This window comes from Emys orbicularis, chromosome 10 (assembly GCF_028017835.1).
Source record: "Emys orbicularis isolate rEmyOrb1 chromosome 10, rEmyOrb1.hap1, whole genome shotgun sequence".
NCBI lineage: Eukaryota > Metazoa > Chordata > Testudines > Emydidae > Emys > Emys orbicularis.
The window spans coordinates 64,005,578-64,025,809 of record NC_088692.1 but is presented as its reverse complement, the minus strand read 5'-3'; the positions used below and the strand labels follow the sequence as shown (position 1 = coordinate 64,025,809).

Below are 20,232 nucleotides of genomic sequence, written 5' to 3'. Positions count from 1 at the left end.
ACACTGAAAATGTTCATTTTCTAAAAAGCAAAGTTCAGTATTATACTACCTTCAAAATTCAAAGTAAGTATTTGTTTGTTTGTTTCCTCCCCCACCCCCGCCACCCAAAAAAATCAAGGAATGTGTAAATTACTTCAAATACAGTTGGATGAAGATCTGTATAGTATCTGCTTATCTAAAGTGTTTTATTATAATCTGTGCTACCATAGAAGTAGCTCTTAAATGTTTCATTTTAAAAAAAAATCCTAAAATACTGATTCTGCATTAATACCAGTGAAGGGATAAATCTTTCTCCTAGTGAAAAGGCATAGAAATTGCTCCACTGGGAAAGGGCCTGAGGACAAGGCTCCCTACTTTTGATTAAAATGGGTTACTTTCTATAGACCCCTGAAATGAGGAGCTATTTTTATACTGCAAACCAGAGGAATTGTCTTGTGACCAGGTAGCAAGTACACTGAAACTACTCACACCCTGACATCAGTGGTAACTGTTGTTTTAACCTTGTGTGGAGGATCTTTCCTTGAATTACACTATGGTGCCTGAGTCTTGGTGCCCTGGTGGTTTCTGAGAGACTAAGCTGGCTGAACTGGGATTCCACCATTTTACAGCCAGTTTGAAGTTTATCAGAATTTATAAATGAGAAGTGAAACTATTGGCAGCATCTTCAAATACATTAATATGTGCCAGAGATGATAGTGAGGGACAAGGTGGGTGAGGCAATATCTTATACTGGACCAACTTTGGTTGGCGAAAGACAAGCTTTCGAGCTACACAGAACTCTTCTGATGGTGGTTGATTTTTGTATACCCAATGCATATATGGTATGCTTGCCTAGTGCATGTGATCATGACTCCCTCTGGTGGCTGATAGCAGCAACCATTCAGACTATAACTTAGCCTGATTTACACTAAAAAGTTAAGTTGACCCAGCTAAGTCGCTCAGGGGTATGAAAAATCCACGCCCCTGAGAGATGTATTTAAGTCGACCTAACCCCGGTGTAGACAGTGCTAGGCTGATGGAATTCAGTTATTGCCTCTCAGGGAAGTGGATCGCCTATGGGAGAACCCCTCCCATCCGCACAGGTAGTGCCTACACTGAAATACTACAGCGCTGCAGCTATGTCGCTGTAGTGTTTCAAGTGTCGATAGGCCCTCATTGTTTGAACTTTGTTCAAGTGATAGATGCCTGTGATCTTGATGCTGAAGATTTTTTAATGGAATCCCACTTGTGATTCTGGTGTCCTCATGGGTACGCAGCCACAGTTCATTACACAAGCATCTCTTGACATCTTACATGGCAAGATGGCTCCACAAGCAGTTTATCTTGATCATGTGATGAGGCTGGTTTATTATATGGGAGCAATCTTTAAACTTCAGGTGGCTGGATGAAGACTGAATTAAAAGATGGGTGAAAGGTGCATGGTTACAAAAGATGTTAAGCTTTTCCCCCCTAAGTCATAATGGAGCCCAATGCAGTTAGTTACATAGGCAAAGGTTCAGAAACAACAGTCATTTTGGGGAGTTTCTCAGCAAATGGCATTTGCTTGGAGATTGTGAGAGAATGGGGGAAACGTTGGGCTGTATTTTATTATAAATATCAAAAGGAAATTCATTATGCTTTCAAAGGGTTAAATGGAATCTCTTCTGAAAGTGTCATAGAGGCCTCATTAACTCTGAGTAAAGCAAAAAATCAACCACTCTGACTGTGAAACTGCACTGGGCTTGCTTCAGAGCAACTGGATCTTGGGTCTTCCTTGTAGAAGTTTCCTCTTAAAAATATATTATGATTTATAGAATAATTTGAAATATGGATTAATTTCTAAACCAAATGAGAAGGACTGAAGAAACTATGTACTAGTTAAGGACATCTTGATATCTGATATGCTGCATAGAAATCACTGACTAAAAGAACAGACAAGGATTTTATAATTGAATTTTGTTCAGACTTGATTGATGGATACTGTGTGGTCTTGATGACGAAGGAGGGAGAGGGGAAAAAAGTTTGTTACTCAGAGAACAGTTAAAGCTTTAGGGTCAGATCATCAGCTGGTGTAAATCAGCATAGTTCCACTGTCAGGAGGTCAAACTAGATGATCAGTGGGTCCTTCTGGCCTTTGAGTATATATACCTAAGTCAAACTGTAAAAGTGTTTTCATATTTCAATATCCTGTTTGTCAACACTGGTTTGGATAAATGTGTCTTACAACACTGGAAATTAGGGGGTTTCTGGAATAGTCAATGAGATCCTTGTAGCTAGGTCCCATAAAGTGCATTGAATATGTAAGAGTAAATTATATCATTTGATTTAGATCACAAAACAGTGCTCATACCCCATATTCTTTTGTAATTTAAACCATGTTGTCAGCTTTCTTGTATTTAACTCAGAAAAGCATTTGGGGATTCAGTTTGCCTATACACTGTATAAATAATAGTTACATTGTACATTTTAATATCTACGGTATGTAGGATTTGAAAAAGGATAAACTGCAATAAATATTGTGTATTTTATATGAATTTTTAAACTCTAGTGTCTCAACACTAATTAGAATAAAACATAAGTTTACCATAAAAATCATAGAAACAACTTATCCTACAAACCCTTCTAGGTGCAAAACATGTATGAATTTGAAAGTGATTTGTTTGGCTCTTGGACTTTCTTGTTAATGTTTCCTTTGGCAGATGTACTCTTGAGAACAGGAAATCACTCCCTTGTTTAGGACTGAAAACTGCTCTTTGAGCTAAGTATCAAGTAGATGAGGCTCTTAATTAAAGAAAAGAGAACTGTAGACTTGTTTTGGATACACAACAACTGGCATAGTGGTCCCTTCTCCCTCAAAAAACAAACATTAAAAAAAACTGTTCTAAAAATGACTGTCCATTCTGTTGTCTAAACCGAGGGCAGATGAAGATAGATTCCCAAGTACTCAGGGATGATGCTCCATTGACATCACTGGAGTTATACCACTAGAATAAATTGGCCCATTTTTTATAACTTAAATTTCCATTATTAATCAGACATATTAATGTGTATATTGTCTTCTAAAAACATATTTTAAATGAAGCAAATAATATGTTGACTGCATCAAAAAAGTCTTATAAATATGCAAGCAATAGCAAAGATTAGAACCAGGGACTAATCAATGATGAGCAATGTTATTAGTTTACAGAACTCATCTTAAGAAAGCAAAGTGTTATAGCTTAGCTAATACCTTCTTAGATGTACTTTTATATGGGCATTTTTTATAGCTTTGGGGTGCCTCTCAGACTTGGACTCTGGTTTTCCTGTAAATTGCCAAAATGCACTAATAAAATCTTGTTAATATATGGAGGTTTAAATGCTTCTAAGCTTTCATGAAGAATTCCAGGATTTTCTGAGTGGGGGATTGGGTTTTTTGGGGGGAGCAGGGGGGTTAAGTCCCTGATTTGACATTTGGGAGTTTTTATGAGTGGATGGGCAGGTTAAAAAGTGTACAAAGTTAGGAGTGTAGGATTTGGCCCTTTACTAAGCCCATAGGCTGTTCAGGAGATCTCACCATCATCAGTGTAGGAACATACACCACCGGGGGGGGGGGGGGGAGAGAGGAGGATGGAAACATCTATTTTTTAAGTAGGAGATACCAGAAAAAAATAAAAATGGAAAATTAAAATGTTTGTTTCCAAAACCCAAAAGTCAATGGCATTTTGAGTCAAAATTTAACATTTTTAGTTTTGCTTTGAAATATCAATTTAAATTAAGATGCTTTTTTATTTTTTTAGAACTTCCCAGTTGGTAAATCAAAAATTTCGATGCATCCACATTTTTCCGATAAAACTTTTTAGTTGAAAAACGTTGACTGGCTTTAATGCTGTAGCCTTTTTCCTATACATCCCCCCCCCCCACACACACACACACAAAATCCTTTCGTGTGGATAGAGAGCTTCAGTCTGGTACCTTCCAGAAGTATTAAAAATTCACACATGCAAACATCTATCTCTATCGGAATGTCCCCAATGACTTGTATACCGGTAATATGTCAAACAATATACTTTTGGATACATTGCCTAATTACTTAAAAGCCTAATCTCCCTATATAAAGAGCAATATTCCTCTCTCCTATCCTTGTCTCATCTGTCACCTCATTTATTCTAATTTATTTATCAGAAGAGTGGATTTTCTTCTCTTTTGCTCTTGTTATAATTGGATCTTCTTGTAGGTTCCAAGATGTTTACCATACAAACAATACTGAATTGCATAGCAACTGTTCTTATACTATTGAGGAATAAATTGCATTTGACTTCAGACATGATGGAAAACAGACTATCGCCTTCTGTCAGCTGTTATTAGATAGCACCCTCTCTTGGGAAAATAACCAAAGTGGGGAGCATAGTAAAGTCTACTACTATAAGAAACAAAGGGACCAATCCTGTGAAATACTAAGCACCTTATATGAGTGCTGATCAAAGTGTTCAAGAAAATAGTAGGTGAATGGAAGATTCCCCTCTAATGTGGAGGCAAAACATGCTCTAATACAAAGAAAACGTTCTTCAAGACAAGCTGTGAAAATACTATTGATGTGTAGGGTTGCCACCCTCCAGGATTGGCCTGGAGTCTCCAGGAATTAAAGATTATGTCATGTGATGAAATCTCCAGGAATACGTCCAACCAAAATTGGCACCCCTACTGATGTTCAATGTAAATATGCTACTTCTGAACCCCAGTAGAAAAAGAAGTGGCCAAAGTCCCTAGATTGTATTAGGCTGACCATGTTCAGTCTGATGACATCTACTTGTCTTCAAAACAGGGCTGTTTGGGGCATTTCGTTCCTGCAAAACAGTTCTCTGTACTCTCAGCTGGCAAGGCCTGAGAATGCATGACCTTCCCCTTCCCCACAATTGCTCCAAATGCCAGTTCATAGCAGGGAGGTAGGGGTAGGAGTGAGGAGGGGGTTTCAGATCCACTTCTACCTTTGAGCATTTGCGTCTGCTTTCCACTGCCTAGGCATCCATAATGGCTTCTGCTGAATAAGTGACAAGATCAAACTCGACCAGGAATGTATATTCACCCCATTCTTTTCTATAGCTGGATCACTTGATGACCTTCACCTAAATTGCTGATCATACTTAAACCATAAAGGGAATTCTAAATCTTATCCTAATACAGGCATCATATACTCAGTATTCTTCCTAATGATGATAGCTAAAGACAGATGAATGTCACAGTCTGAGTGATTGTCCTTATGAGTGATGCCATAAGGGAACTCTCACATGTTTTGTATCCAGCACATCATTGCTGATGATTCATGTTGGTAATTTGCAACATGAGATTTCATCCCCATCACCGTTTTTCCTACTGTTGCATGGTGGTGTTGCAGTTTAGAGTTAGAAATATAAATTGTAAATGCTATTACCTTTCTGCACATGTAATAATGATTGAACTGAAGTTACACAGCAGCAACTCAATGTATAATAGTGATAGACCTGTAGATCATCCCGCCTAGACCTGTGCATGAAAAGAACCCTCTGTATGTGTGTCTCCCTGTTCCCCTACAGAAAAAGGAGGCATTCTCTTTCCATGACATTGCCACCTCTTTCTCTGTGGTTTGCACAAGGAGAAGAGGCGGAGATAGGGCAGCAGGGGGTGAGCTGAGGGATATGCATCATCCTGCCTCTGGCTGTGTGAAGAGTAAGCTAACAAAGTTCCACTTATAGGTCTAAAGGGTTACTGGGAGTTGTTCAGAGGAGGGGCTAGAATTCAGAGCAGATGCAGGGGAATAGAGCCTTCATTTGGCCTATTACAGCTTCCATGGGATCATCTAAATTGGGGAGGGGGAGTATTCTTGCCTATTTGTCAGAGCCAAAACCTGCCTCCCCTGACAGAATGATCAGGAAGAAATGGGGCAAACAGAGATTTTTTTCCTTCTCCTGTAGGATTTTCTGCAGGAGGGGATGATCTGGGCTGGGGGCAGCAGGCACTGATACAATCCACTCAATAGTCACTTAGTTGGGTTTTTCTCACCCTGATCATGTGTTTTTTTTTTTTTCCAATGGGTAGCTGCCGACTTGATTAATCTCATTTCCCCTGGCCCTCAGCCTTTCCATTCACCTTCCAGCTGAGCAAACAAAGGGGTGGATAGTCATTTTAACATGCTTCCTCCCTCAATCCCTCTGGGATTGGCCTTTAGTTCATCCTGTTCATAAAACAACTGTTTTAACAATCTCTGAGAAATGTGTCTCTTTACTAGTACTTGGACCAAGCAGCCTCTATTGGGATAAACTTTAAAAGACCCAAATCTGCCACCTGGGAACCACCATTCAGCTAATGGCTTTATTATTATTTCTACTAGATGGAGTGGGTTTAATAAAGATCATGGCACTCATAACAACCAGTTGAGAAAAAACAAAATAAGCAAACCAATGGAGTCTGAAGTTCTATATTTACCTTGTGTATTATGCACTAAGATATTTTAAAACAAGTTTGACATAACAAGGACACTGTCTTGTGTTCTTTGTTAGATTTTGCATTTCTGTTTGAAAGTCAATGGAGTCAGTTTCACTTTTGGTTTTTTTAGTGTTGCAAGGTTTAGCTCTTGCATTGTGAAGAGAAATGTTTATTTACTTCAAATCATCTGTTCTCATTTGGGATTTTTTTTTAAAAGGTAGAAATGTATCCATTGTCACTACATTTTATAAAAACCTGTATTTTCAAAATGTAAATTTGTGGCCAAACTAAAAATAGTCAATAGAAAATGTCAATTTGCAAAAATCCCTGTAATCTCCACCTTTACCCTTACTAAGCAATCCCTGACAATTAAAAATCTTGAGTCCTAATAAGTTCCTATAGTCAGCTACAAGATAATGTCCATTGAAACAAATGGAAGTGGCTAGATTTTTACCAGTGAAAAATGCAAATAATCAATTTTTGTAAGAAATCTAGACCCTCACTACTTTCTCAGTAAACTGATTGTTGAACACCAGACACAAGTATCTGCTTCTGTTCTCTACCATTTCTTTCATCCAGTTTACTACAAAATGTGTTTCTTGCAATGAACATAATGACCACTTTCAAGAATGCAGACTTTGTGACACGGGGGATCCATCTTGAGTTGAACTCTGATGGGCTCAGGGCCCTTTGCCTCAATTGGGTCGCTTGATTTATTTAGTGCAGAAGTCAGCAACCTGTGGTTCACAAGCCACAGATCTTTTCAAACATCTGCACCGCTCAGCTTGAAATAGGAAACTGGCGCCACCCTACCATCCTCATTCAATTCCCTTCCTTCTCCTCTCAATCCATCCCTCTCTTCCTGGTTCCTGCTGTTTAAGTCCCACTCCCTGTAGTCTTGAGTGCATTTCTCCTATTTTGCTGGTTGTCTTGTGTTAATGTTTTGGGGGAATATAGATGTATTTGAAAATTGCCATTTTGAGTCTCATCCTGGTATCTGTTCTCTGACACCAGTCACTTTACAAGGGGTGCCCCATTGCACAATAATTGAGTGAATATGACAACATTATATAAATGTTGCTCTGGGGGTGGTAGACAGCTAATTTCTATTATTCTTGTTTGTTTATTTAAAGTACTACTAGAAAGTTTAACAAAATGACTTGCTTCAGGAATGAGGAAATTTTCTATCTGGCTGTAGGGGTCTGCTTTCTAACTGCAGAAGCACCAAGGTTGGGGGAGTGAAAGGAACAACTTTTCCACTTTGATGCATGCGGGCTGCTAAGAGTGCTGAACGGAGGGTATAGATGCTGTCCTTTCCCATCTTTTTTGCTTTTTCAGCCATTACCAGAAGCTAATTTGGGAGTTGGAGGGACTTGTAAAAGTCACCACAATTCAGACTTGAGTAACCACCCTGATCCTGCCCTCTGAGCAGTGAAACCACCACACTGATTCTTCTATGTCTTCGTTCCTGCAGTCATGGAGGAATGGACAGGATTTGTCCCTAATGAATTAAAACACTGCATGAATATCTAATCGTTGATTGTCTAGGTTGAAAAATGAGACATCAGGATCTCAGTAGAAAAAATATTGCAGACCCTGAGCTGGCCGCATCATTGGTCTGAACAGGTAGAACACAATTGGGTGACTGAGGATTGCATTCACAACTGGCTTTGCTTCCAACATCATCTGTGACAACGTTTATTTTTAAGATACAGTGCTCCACAAAGTTTTATCTATGGTAGAGAAAAACAGTACATTTGCATTATAATGTATGACCCTATACATGGTTATCTGGAAGGTGAGTGTGAACTTCTGTGCAAAGCAGGAATGCAGTTGGCAGCAGGGCTGGCTTTAGGCCAATTCAACCAATTCCCCTGAATTGGGCCCCGCACCTAAGAGGGCCTCGCGCCCAAGCCCCGGTACGGCGTACCAGCAAGATCCAGTGTGCCGTACGGGGGTGGCCCGGCTTCCCCAGGAGGCAATTTAAAGGGCCTGGGGCTCCCAGCAGGGGCTGGAGCCTCAAGCCCTTTAAATTGCACCAGAGCCGCACTGCTGGAGCCCTGGGGTAGGGCTGCGGGACTCTGGGGGCTATTTTAAAAGTCTGGGGCTCCTGCTGCCTCTACCGGCCCGGCCCTTTAAATAGCCGCTGGAGCCCCACCGCTTCCCCAGGGCTCCCTTGGCTATTTAAAGGGCTGGGACGGTAGAAGCAGGGGAGCCCTGGGCCCTTTATATAGCCCCCAGAACCCTGGGATAGCGGGGGGCTCCAGCTGCCTCTGCTGCACCCCCTGCCCACACCAGCCCCGTGCCCTGCCCACAGCCAGCCCGTCTCCAGCCAGCCCTGCACCACCTGCCTGCAGCCAGCCCCTACTGCACCCCCTGCCCTGCCTCCAGCCCTGCACCCCCTGCCCACACCATCCCTGCACCCTCTCTCCTGCCCGCACCAGCCCCACACCCCCTGTCCTGCCTGCAGCCAGCCCTGCACCCCCTGCCCTGTCTCCAGCCAACCCCTGCCACACACCCCTGCCTGAAGCCAGCCAGTCCGGCACTCCTCTGTCTCCAGCCCTGCCAACCCCTGCCGCACCCCCCTGCGGCCCTGCCTGAAGCCAGCCAGCCGGCCCCACACACCCCTGTCTCCAGCCAGCCCCGCACCCCTTGCCCTGCCTGCAGCCAGACCCTACCTCCAGTCAGCCCCTGCCCTGCCTCCAGCCAGCCCCATGTCCAGTGGTGCCCTGCAGTTCCCAGGGCAGTAACCCTGCATACCTGCTTCAATGAGGGGGGCAGGGAGCAGCTGGGACCCACACATGTGCACTCCCCCAGGGAGTGCCGGGGACCCACACACATGAAACAGAGCTCATTAATAACCGATCAACAGCATATATGATGCAATATATATAATATATAATTTTATTATTTATATAGTTATGGAAAGTAAATAATACATGGAAGAAATGAAAGGCTTTTTTTTACTTTTTTGTTTGTTTGTTAGTCATCCCTGCCGGGGCCCAGCCAAAAATGTTTGAATTGGGCCCCGCACTTCCTAAAGCTGGCCCTGGTTGGCAGGGACGTGGGATATTAGACCCCAAAGTAGTTGTGGGTAGAGATAAGGGGGCCTGGGAGGAGGAGGTGCGTGAGGCTTGCTCAGGAGTTGGTATATTTGTGTATATGGGATCCAGCAGGGGTCATGTAGAGGGGGAGGCGATCAGGGTTTGGAGAAGGGTTGTGTGGAAAGTTTAGTGGAGGGAGGAGCCTGGGGCTTGTGTGGGGGAAGGGACTAACGGGGGTATAATGTCTGTGTGGGGGATGCAGGGGTTTTATGGAGAGGGGGGTGTCTGGTCAGACGGGGGGAGGTGGGCAGAGGTTTAGGGGGCAGAGGAGGGGGATTAGGCACGTTTGGGATGGTGGGAAGGATGGGGGGCGGGAGAGACACGGGTGGGGGTGGGGTGATGGTTTGTGGACGGTAGGCACTGAAGGCGCCAGGGATGTGGGGGGGCGGGGCCCATCCGGCCAGGGGAGGGTGTGCGCGTGGAATAAGAACGGGACCTAGAGAGGGGCGGGACGACAGGCTAAGGGCCTAGGGAAGGGGCGGTGCTTTCAGCAGCGCACACACCCGCCTTTCAACAAAGTCTGATCCCGCTGCCGTACCGTCCCTTCCGGTAACATGGCGGTCTCCTGTGGGCAACGGAAGCAGCTGGCGGAGCCGGTGCTGGGGAAACCCCCGCAGTGGCACGTGCCCATTCCCGGCCGGCTGGCAGCATGTCATCGCCGCCAGGGGAAGGCGGGGAGCTGCGGGGCCGAAGCCTGCAAGAGTTGCAGGAGATGCTGAGGCGCCAGGAGAGGCTGCTGGCCGCTCGGTGAGCCCGGGGCCGGGGGGAGCGAGACCATCCCGGGGCTGAGCTGAGCCCGTCCTTCCCCGCGCACGGTCCCGCGCGGCAGAGGGGGGCGGTAACCGGCGTAACTGCTTCCCGCCGGGGACCAACTGCCTGCCCCCAATACACACACCGCTGCCCTCGTGCACCTTCTGTTCAACACCTCGCTGTCATCCCTGCCCCACTCCCCCCCCAGCCACCACCTCCAACACACACACTCTGCTACCCCAACACCAACACCCCGCCTCACACACAGGTGCCCTGCCTCCTTATGTGCTCTCACCACCACTCCCCAACACACACACACCGAGACACACGTTGCTACCTCAACACACCGCTGTCATCCCTTCCCCACACACACAGCTGCTGTGCATCCTGCCCCTCCCACCTCCAACACACACGCACACACTGCTACCCCAACACCAACACACACTCTCATTCCCCCCCCACAGAGCTGCCCTGCCTCCTGCCCCCACCAGCCACCACTTCCAACACACATGCTCTCACACACACAGAGATACGCACTGCTACCCCAACACCAACACACCACTGTCATCCCCGCCATGCCTGCGTGCACCCACCAGAGCTGCCCTGCCTCCTGCCCCCCCCCAGCCATCACCACCTATAACACAGACACACACACGTACGCACACACACACAGACTCACCACTACCCCAACACCAATGCATCGCTATTATCTCCCTTACACCTGTGCGCACAAACAGAGCTGTCCTGCCTCCTGTCCCCCTCCCCCCAGCCACCACCACCTCCAGCACACACAGATAGACACACCACTACCCCAACACCGTTGTCATTCCCCCCCTCACACACACACACACAGCTGTCCTGCGTCCTGTCCCCTAGCCCCCAGCTTCCACCACCTCCAACACATACATACACAGATAGAGGCACCGCTACCGCAAGACCAACACACCGCTATCATCCCCCCTACATTAACACGTGCACACACACATAGCTGCCTGCCTCCTGTTCTCCCCCCCGCCCCCCAACCACCACCACCTCCAACACACACAGACATGACACAGTGAAGCCTGATCCTGCCAGTGACTTTGCAAGAGCACCCGTCCCCCCACTGTCCGCTGTCACTTTGGACGGTGGATACCACGGTGACAGGAGCTGTGACCTTCTGAGAGGGATAACAACCAGGTCACAGATCAGACTCAGTGGGCAGAACAGGCCCAATAGTCATAAGGATTTTCCCCTATTGAAAGGGCCACCTCACGGGGGCTGTGCCAAGTACAGCAAGTGCAGTGATAAGGGACAGAAGGATTTGGGAGTCCAAGCACTACAGGATCAAACTATCGTAGAATTCAGTGCCAGAAGGGATGACCGGATCATCTGGTCTGATTCCTGTATATCACAAGCTACCAACGCCACCTAGCACCCACACACTAAACCCAGTGACCAAAGTATTACAGTCTACAGGAAACTAGACTGTTAGGTGCCACAGGCAGAGAATAGGTGGGACTGAGGTGCACCAATGCCCAAAGCCCCTGTAGTGGCAGGGAAATGATTGTTAGGTAGACCCAGCTAATCCTGGCAAGTAACCTGGACCCACACACTGCAAAGGAAGGTGAAAAAGTTTGTTACTGCCAATTTGACCTGGGGGAAAATTCCTTCCTGACCCAACACGTGGTGATCACTTATATCCTGAGCCTGGGAGCAAGAACCAGTGAAGAACAATAGATAAATGATGCTTTTGCTTTAGTAGGACCTGATCTTGCAAGCATTTAAGCATGAGTGACTCTATTCAAAGTCAATGGGGTTCCTCACATGAGTAAAACCACCCCATATGTTTACATGTTTGCGGGGTCAAGGCTTTAATGATTTGCAAATCTGACATGTTACCTACAGAAATACATTGTTTTTAAGGAGGCTTTCTAGTCTCGTTTCAATAAAAGGAGTGTGTGTGTGTGTGTGTGTGTTAATGAGTAAAGGCCAAAGTGGGGAGGAGAACACAATTTATTTGGGGAATATAGAGAGGTGTATCTAATCTTAGGCTATGTCTTCATTGTAAAAAAGATGTCTTGTTTCACATCGAGATAGCTAGTTTGATGTAAAATTGTAGTGGAGACAAGACACAAGTAGTTTTATACCTCCGCATAGCTAGTTGAGGTAAACCCCAATTAGTGGGGCTATGATTGATTACAACTAGCTATGCTGAGGTAAAAACTCCAGTGCCTGGTCCCCTCTAAAAAATGACAGTGAGGTAGCTAACTTAGTATAAAGACATATCTATTTCCCCCCCCCCCCTTCCAGGGAAGGAAGACTAAAGAGTGGGGAAAAGGAAGAACTAGAACAAACATGCATACTGCACAAAAGTGCAATTTTAGCCCTATTCTCTAAGGCAGGGGTGGGCAAACTTTTTGGCTCGAGGGCCACAACTGGGTGGGGAAATTGCAGCCGGGGCAGGGGGTTGGGGTGCAGGAGGGAGTGTGGGATGAGAGGGAGTGCGGTGTGCAGGAAGGGGCTCAGGGCAAGGGGTTGGGGCAGAGAAAGGGTGTAGGGTGTATGAGGGGGCTCAGGGCAGGGGTGCAGAGAGGAGTGTGGAGTGTGGGAGGGGGCTCAGGGCAGGGTGCAGAGAGGGGTGCGAGGTGCAGCAAGGGGCTCAGGGCAGGGAGTTTGGGTGCAGGCGGGGTGCGGCAGTGAGTTGTGGTGTGGGGTGCAGGAGGAGTTTGGGCTCCAGCCCGGCGCTGCTTACCTGTTAGTAAGTTAGGTAAACTTCCTTGGACCCAATTTACTGGTTGTGAATGCTACTCATTTGTGTCAGAATCACATCAATTTCTAGGTTGGATTTCAGACACATACACTTCTATGATTAATTTGCTACAGATAGCTTTGATAACATAATAGAGTTGTGAAGAGTATTCTGGGTAAGGCTGTCAAGACAACAGTTTAAGAAGTATACTCAAATTTTACATATGTTCACAGTTCTAAAGTCAATTGATAAATATCTTCAGTAATTATAGCACAGTTCACTTCTGTCTTGTATTTTCCCCTCCCAGTTCTGTGATCTTTTAAATGAAATCACTGTAAAATATTTGCTATCCATTAATTCAGCTCAGAATAATCTTCACTTGTTTGGCAAAATGATTACTTTTTTTCTGCTATAGTCATGAACTTATAAAACTACAGATGTCATGCATTTATGCAAACTTTAGAATTCTAATGTTTTCAGAATGTTTTATGTCATGGAACCAGCAATGTTTTAATATTTTCATGAAACTATTAAATTTATCCATTTGATATTACATATGTGAATATCAGAAATAAGACTTGAGGCTTGTCACATAATTATTTCTTTCTTATTTTTAGGACTTTTATTTATAGACTTCCAGATAAAGGTAAAAAGATCTCTGATTTTGTTGAAAAGCTGAAGCTTGCCATAGCACAACAGGAAGAATTAAGGAGGACAACTGAACTGTTGTCTGTTGTTAGACTGGAGTTTCAGACAAAACAAGAGGAGATTAATACAAACAAGCAAAGAGTTGCCCTGAGTGAGGACAAATCAACAAATAAAGTTTTCTCATCTATTTATGAAAACTCTGCTACTAATGTAAACAAAGCTTCTAAAACTGTTTTGCAAGACAAGGAAGCTGAATGTACCGAGAAAAGAGACACACATACAGCTTCTGCAAAGGGCTATAAAAAACGTGATCAAATAGAGAGTATGATAGAAGACCATGCAAAATCTCAGGAAAGTAAATCCAATTTAAATTCATCCTCAATCAGCCTGATGAAAATTGATCAGCAGATACCTAAATACTGTTCTCTGGGTGAAACAGAAAGTGCAGTGGATGCTTCAGGCAACAGTGGTGACATGCTGGTTGATGCCTTTGAAAGAGTTGCAGTTGGAGATGGGAATAACAGTGAAAGAAAATCAGAAAAAGAACAGAACATTGCTAAATTTAAGAATAATCCCTTTGGAAGCCTTCCCACCGTGGCACCAAAAAAACCACATTATATTGAAGTTCTAGAATCAAGAGCTAAGAACCCAAGATCTAAAAATAAATTTAAAACCAACGTGTAAGTATTGCAGAATATAGAAGTTTCTCATAAATAGCAGGACTAACTAGTCTCTATATAAAATTGGTGACTGTAAATGCTTTTTTGCTTTGTTTTAACAGAATTAGATGATCAAAAAGACATATGGCATTTAGTGGCATGCTAGTTTAATGTGCTAGTCCCCCACATCTGGGGACTGGGGCTAAAATCCTGATTCAAACGTTATCTTAAAATGTGTCACTTAGTCGCCTGATTCCACAAGTAGTAAATAATCATCATCAACCCTAAAAGGTTTTTTTTGGTCCATGCTACAAAGCTATTATTTAACTGGCAAATATTCCTTTACGATTACAACTGAACTGTAATAGCAGGTGGCTTTTCAGGATCACTCTGAATTTTAATTTCTGTATTGGCAAAATTGTCTGGAAACTTCAACAGTGACTACCTGAAGTTTCTCTGACTCCCAGCCACTGCCATTTTTATGGGCAGAAAATAAGCAGAAATAGAGAACTAGAAGTATAACTTCTGGCAGAGATTTTTCCCCCCGAAAGAATATTTGCTAGAAGTTGGTGATATGATAGCTTTGCACCTTTACTAGGTGCTATTCTGGAAACAATTGATATGCATGATGGAGCATCATCACAGTGTCTTCATGTAATTGAAAAGATGGACCTATTGTAGCTGCAGATCACTACAAAGTATATTGAAAGTATTAGAAGATTACAAGCTGTATGAAATCACTAGTTCATTTTTTTCCCATTGATTAAAAACTTCAGATATCACAGAGGAAGGCAGGAAAGAGTGACTCCAGGTGTCTGTGTAGTATGTGATTTTATGGTTAGTATTAGAAACCTGTGTGTAGAGAGAGATTGTACTTAAGTAGGGCATGATCCTTCAATGTGCTGGAGCATTTCCTGTGAGAAAATGAATGTCCTCAACCTCAGGGAAGTTAATTGAAGTAGATAGTGTTCAGTAGATTGAGAGAGGCAGCATATTCTAATGGACTCATTGCTGAGCTGGGGACTCCTTCATTCTAATCCAGGGGTCGGCAACCTTTCAGAAGTGGTGTGCCGAGTCTTCATTTATTCACTGTAATTTAAGGTTTCGTGTGCCAGTAATACATTTTAACGTTTTTTAGAAGGTCTCTCTCTATAAGTCTATATATAATATAACTAAACTACTGTTGTATGTAAAGTAAACAAGGTTTTCAAAATATTTAAGAAGCTTCATTTAAAATTAAATTAAAATGTTGATCTTAAGCCACCAGCCTGCTCAGCCCGCTTCCAGCCTGGGGTTCCGTTCACCTAGGCCGGCAGCGGGCTGAGCGGGGCTTGCGGCCGGAACCCCGGCTAGCAAGGGGCCAGCAGCCAGAACCCCATGTTGGCAGCGGGCTGAGCAGGGCCGGCGGCTGGGACCCCAGCTGACAAGGGGCCGGCAGCCAGAACCCCAGACCGGCAGCGGGCTGAGCAGGGCCAGGGGCCGGCACCCCAGACCGGCGGCAGGCTGAGCGGGGCCGGCACCCCAGACCAGCAGTGGGCCGAGCGGCTCAGCCTGCTGCCGGTCTGGGGTTCCGTCCGCTGGCTCCTGCCAGCCAGGGTCCCGGCTGCCGGCCCCACTCAGCCCGCTGCCGGTCTGGGGTTCTGGCTGCCGGCCCCTTGCCAGCTGGGGTCCCAGACACCGGCCCCACTCAGCCTGCTGCCAACCTGGTGATCAGGGTGGGGATGTGGGGGGGTGCAAGAGTCAGGGCATGGGGTGTGTGTGGGGGGGGGCTGGGTATGTGTGGGGAGTGCAGGAGTCAGGGCAGGGGGTGTTGGGAGTGCAGCAGTCAGGGCAAGGGTGTGGAGGGTGCAGGAGTCAGGGCAGAGGGCTGGGGGCGTGTGAGGGGGTGCAGGAGTCAAGGCATGGGGTGTGAGGGGGCTGGGTATGTGTGGAGGGTGCAGGAATCAGGGATGGGGTCGCGGGGGGATGCAGGGGGCTGGGGTGCAGGGGTCAGGGCAGAGGGCTGGGGGGTGCTGGGATCAGGGGGGTGCTCCCAGCCCCCTGAGCGACTCACGGCAGGGGGCTGGAGGGATATGCCCCACTCCTGCCCCCCTTCCCCCTGCCTCTTCCCCGCCTCCTTGCCAGTCTGAGCAGCGAGGGCGCTGGGGCTGCACTTCTCCCCTCCCTCGCAAGGGCCATCGGCGGCAGGGAGGGAGAGGAGGCGGGGCTCCACGCAGCACGCTGGGGGAAGAGGTGGGGGAGGGGGAAGCTTGGCTGCCAGCTGAGCTTGCCGTACAGCAGCAGCCGGTAGGCCCAAGCTTGCTTCTGCCCCCTGCCCCCGCCAGAGAGAGCGGTAGGCAGGGGCGGAGAAGAGCGGGCTGGGTCGGCCAGGATTTTTAATGGCACGCTGCTGCCTGCAGGGGTCCGGCTCAGCCCGCTGCTGGGGTTCGGCAGCGGGCTGAGCGGGACCCCGGCAGGCAGCAGTGTGCCATTAAAAATCGGCTCGCATGCCGTCTTTGGCACGCGTGCCATAGGTTGCCAACCCCTGTTCTAATCCTTGCTGAAGCAGTGATTTACTGTGTGGCCTCGAGGAAGTCACTTAACCTCTCCATGAATTTTTCCTCATTGGTAAAGTTTTCTTCCTTGTAAAAGTGTTGTGAAAATTAATTACTTTTTTACATGAAGAAGCACTATGAAAGTTTGGCTTATTGTTCACTTATGTGGTACATTATAATATGCCCTGATTTATACTGTCTCTTTCTTAGTCTTTCTGTATCAGAAATGACTATTTCTAGAATTAAAAACTGTCTTAAATTCACATTGCAAATATGGGTTGCAACTTCACATTTGATCCCTTTTAGATTACCAGCTGAGTGGAGTGGCTCATCTCATGATTCCTCACCTAGTCGGTCACCTAGGAGACTTGGGTCTTCGATTTCTGAAGAAGAAAGACGTCTTAGATATAAGAAACATCTGGATGACATCACAGCAGCCCGGCTGCCACCACTTCATCATGCACCTACCCAATTGTTATCCATAGAAGAATCAATAGCAATTCAGACACAGCAAAAAGAAATTTATGAGGTATGAATCAGTGGTACTGTTTGGTCTGGAAAATGTAATTATATTGCTGGAACCATTCTGGAAAGCCACAGTATAAAGGCTATGCCTTTCATATGTTAGTCAGTTGAGACTTCTAGACTCTTTATAAGGTCAGATTAATTTTTCTATTTGATTCTGTCCTTTTTTCCCCCCCCAAATTCATTCTTTAGAGCTGTTTATCAAGCAGTGAATAAAATTTAGCATTATTCTTTGCATATAGTAATGATCAATTCATTTCAGTGTTACTTGTCACTTCTGTGATTTGAACTCAAAAAGTATACTCAGTAACAAGCATACCAGTCACTAGCATGTGCTGGATACCCCATTCATGCTAATGAAGGCAAAAGAAGTATCCGGTGTTATAGATCTGAAATGTGTGCAAGTAATTGCAGTTGATTTTCTTCCCACAGTGACTGGCAATGACCAAGTTCTTTGTAGTCACTGGAAGTTAAGGAAGTTTCATTTTGAACAGAGATCTGGCACTGGATTTTGGCATTGAATTCCATATGATGACAGACTGGTAATACTTAAAACTGGACAGCTAGTTAAAACTTGTTGGTGTTGGGCTATTTAATTTCAGTGTGGTACTGCTTAATATTTTATAAGCACTTACTAATTAATAATCTCAGCATTCCTGAGAGTTAGGTAAATGTTATTTCCCCTTTTTACGGAGGGGGAAACTGGAACTGGAGAAATTACGGGAGTTGCCAAAGGCCACAGTCTTTGTCAGAGCTGGGTTTGGAGCATGGGAGTTCTGTTTCTCAGTCATGTGATGACTCTGGTAGGCCACATCTCTACATAGGCCTGATCTTGCTCAAGTGGAAGCAGGTCTTATGTAAGAATTGCAGCATGAGAAGCTGCTGCTTAAGTAATAAAATGAAATAATTTCTAAATCAAAATATTAAAGATATTTTAAGGAAATGTCCACTGTTTCTTGCAGATATTAGGAATTGCTGGGATGAGACTTAATGTGATCATGCGAGTTACTCTGTAATGTTTCTATTTTTCAGCTAGTAGATTTTTTGATACCCAGGATGAATAACAAATTGTAGTTTAACTTGTGTCTCTCTCTTTCCTGTGTGTGTTTGTTTTAGGAGACGCAAGCCAAACTTGCTGCGCAAAAACTAGCCGAAATGTTGAATATTAAAATGGTCAGGTATGAACCTGAAGGGGAAACCTCAATGAAATACAGAGAAGTGAGGGATGAAGAAGACTACCATTCATTGGAAGACTGAGTTCAAAAAGGAAAATATCTGGCAATAGACAGTGTAATTGATCTCTTGTGCTACCCTTTTAAAAACTCGATAACCAGGATTCTTGACCATGTAGATTGCTGTGTTTGCTAGAGGAGATGTGGCATTGCAGCTCTGGGAAGGGATTAATAGTTTGAGTACAAATGATATTGGTGTTTGTGGCCTGATTTTCATAGACAGAGAATGTGCTCAGTGCCTCTGAAAATTGCCCATTGGGCTTTATATAGCTCAGCTAAAGTAGCTGTTCAACATACTGTGGTAAGCAGTGACAAAGTGTCTACAAGAAGATGCTTATAGTTGGAGGGAAAATGAATGTAAAAGGAATAATATATTTTTCCACCCTTAGACCTATTGTGAATAGATAAGAACTCTGAGTTATAAAATAACTCAAATCCTCTTCAGGCTCTAAGGGACGTTCTCTCCAGTTATGGTGACCCTTGTTAAGCAAATCAAGAGATTTAATTAATTTGAAGACTAATATTTTCTATTAAAGGCCTTGGTGTTTTTTTTTCTCCATACTATTTTTGTACATTGATTAAACTTTTGGAATACCATTGTCTGCTGAAATTAATAGAACAGATCCTTCCTCTAGTTTCATTAGAGGAAATAAAGTCTTGGGTGTTTTTTCAGTAATGCAAACTATCCAACCATTGAAGATCAAAAATCTCTCAAACACAGTAGCATTTTCTTTGTTTCAACTGAAGTTTGAAGGTGGAGAGCACCAGTGAAAAGCTTTCCTTAATTACAAAGAAATACAGCTCAGATAAAAAATAATAGAAAATTCTTTATTTTACTTGCCAAGACCTGGGTTATGAGCTTCCTCTGAAGCATAAGGAATACAGCTCCCTGCTGCTGACTTAGTTATTGGCAATAGCATTAGCTGTTGTAGGAGAACTCAAGCCATGGCAGATAAAAAGACTTTTGTTTGTCCACTAGCGTTAAATATACTTATAGTGTAGTCTGCTTTGAATGACTGACATCTGGAAACTTAAGGGCCTTTCCATAGAAGTGCCATACTTGTAAAAGTATGCTCACACCCATAAAACACGCTTTGTGCAAATCATACATAGCTACCTGTCTTGTGTACAGATGCATGTTGCTGAAGCCTCAAGCATTGTGTCCTTCAAATATGTGACCCTGAACATCAGATTCCTTTCTAGCTTCCAAGCATAAGTAACAAGCTAAATCATAGCTAGCAAGGTTATTGTCTAAAGGATAATTCTGAAATTGTGTTGCTGTATAAGGGAACTGGAGCATGCTAATTGAAAAGAAGAAAAGGGCCTTGGCTTGCAGGATGTAGTGAGAATAGTTATTTTGTACATTCTGGAATAATGAAGCATCTGATTAAATCCAAAACTTTCAGCATTTTGACTTCTGTTATGCATGCTTTTAAAATTTGATTCTGCTGGTGACTTTAGTACAAAAATAACCCAGTTGAACTGGTTAGGAAAACATATGTTGAATCTTCAGGTTTTTAAGATTATATTAGAATGCAAACTGACTGGAAATTGGTTATATTTGTTTAAAAGTTGGGGAATCCTGTATATTGAAAGATTGAATAGCAAACACTCTGCTCCTCAGTGTCTCAT

The 20,232-nt window shown here is 44.4% G+C and overlaps 1 protein-coding gene across 1 annotated transcript in view; it reads left to right on the top strand.

Moving 5' to 3' along the window:
* MYZAP (myocardial zonula adherens protein) overlaps positions 1-19,258 on the top strand; it is a 92,648-nt gene extending 73,390 nt beyond the window's left edge. Inside the window, exons 14-16 of the mRNA XM_065412707.1 lie at positions 13,620-14,330; positions 17,150-17,372; positions 18,485-19,258. Of these exons, the coding sequence (XP_065268779.1) occupies positions 13,620-14,330; positions 17,150-17,372; positions 18,485-18,625 (1,075 nt within the window). The 3' untranslated portion in view covers positions 18,626-19,258. The remainder of the gene's footprint in view (positions 1-13,619; positions 14,331-17,149; positions 17,373-18,484) is intronic.
* The last annotated feature ends 974 nt before the right edge of the window (positions 19,259-20,232 follow it).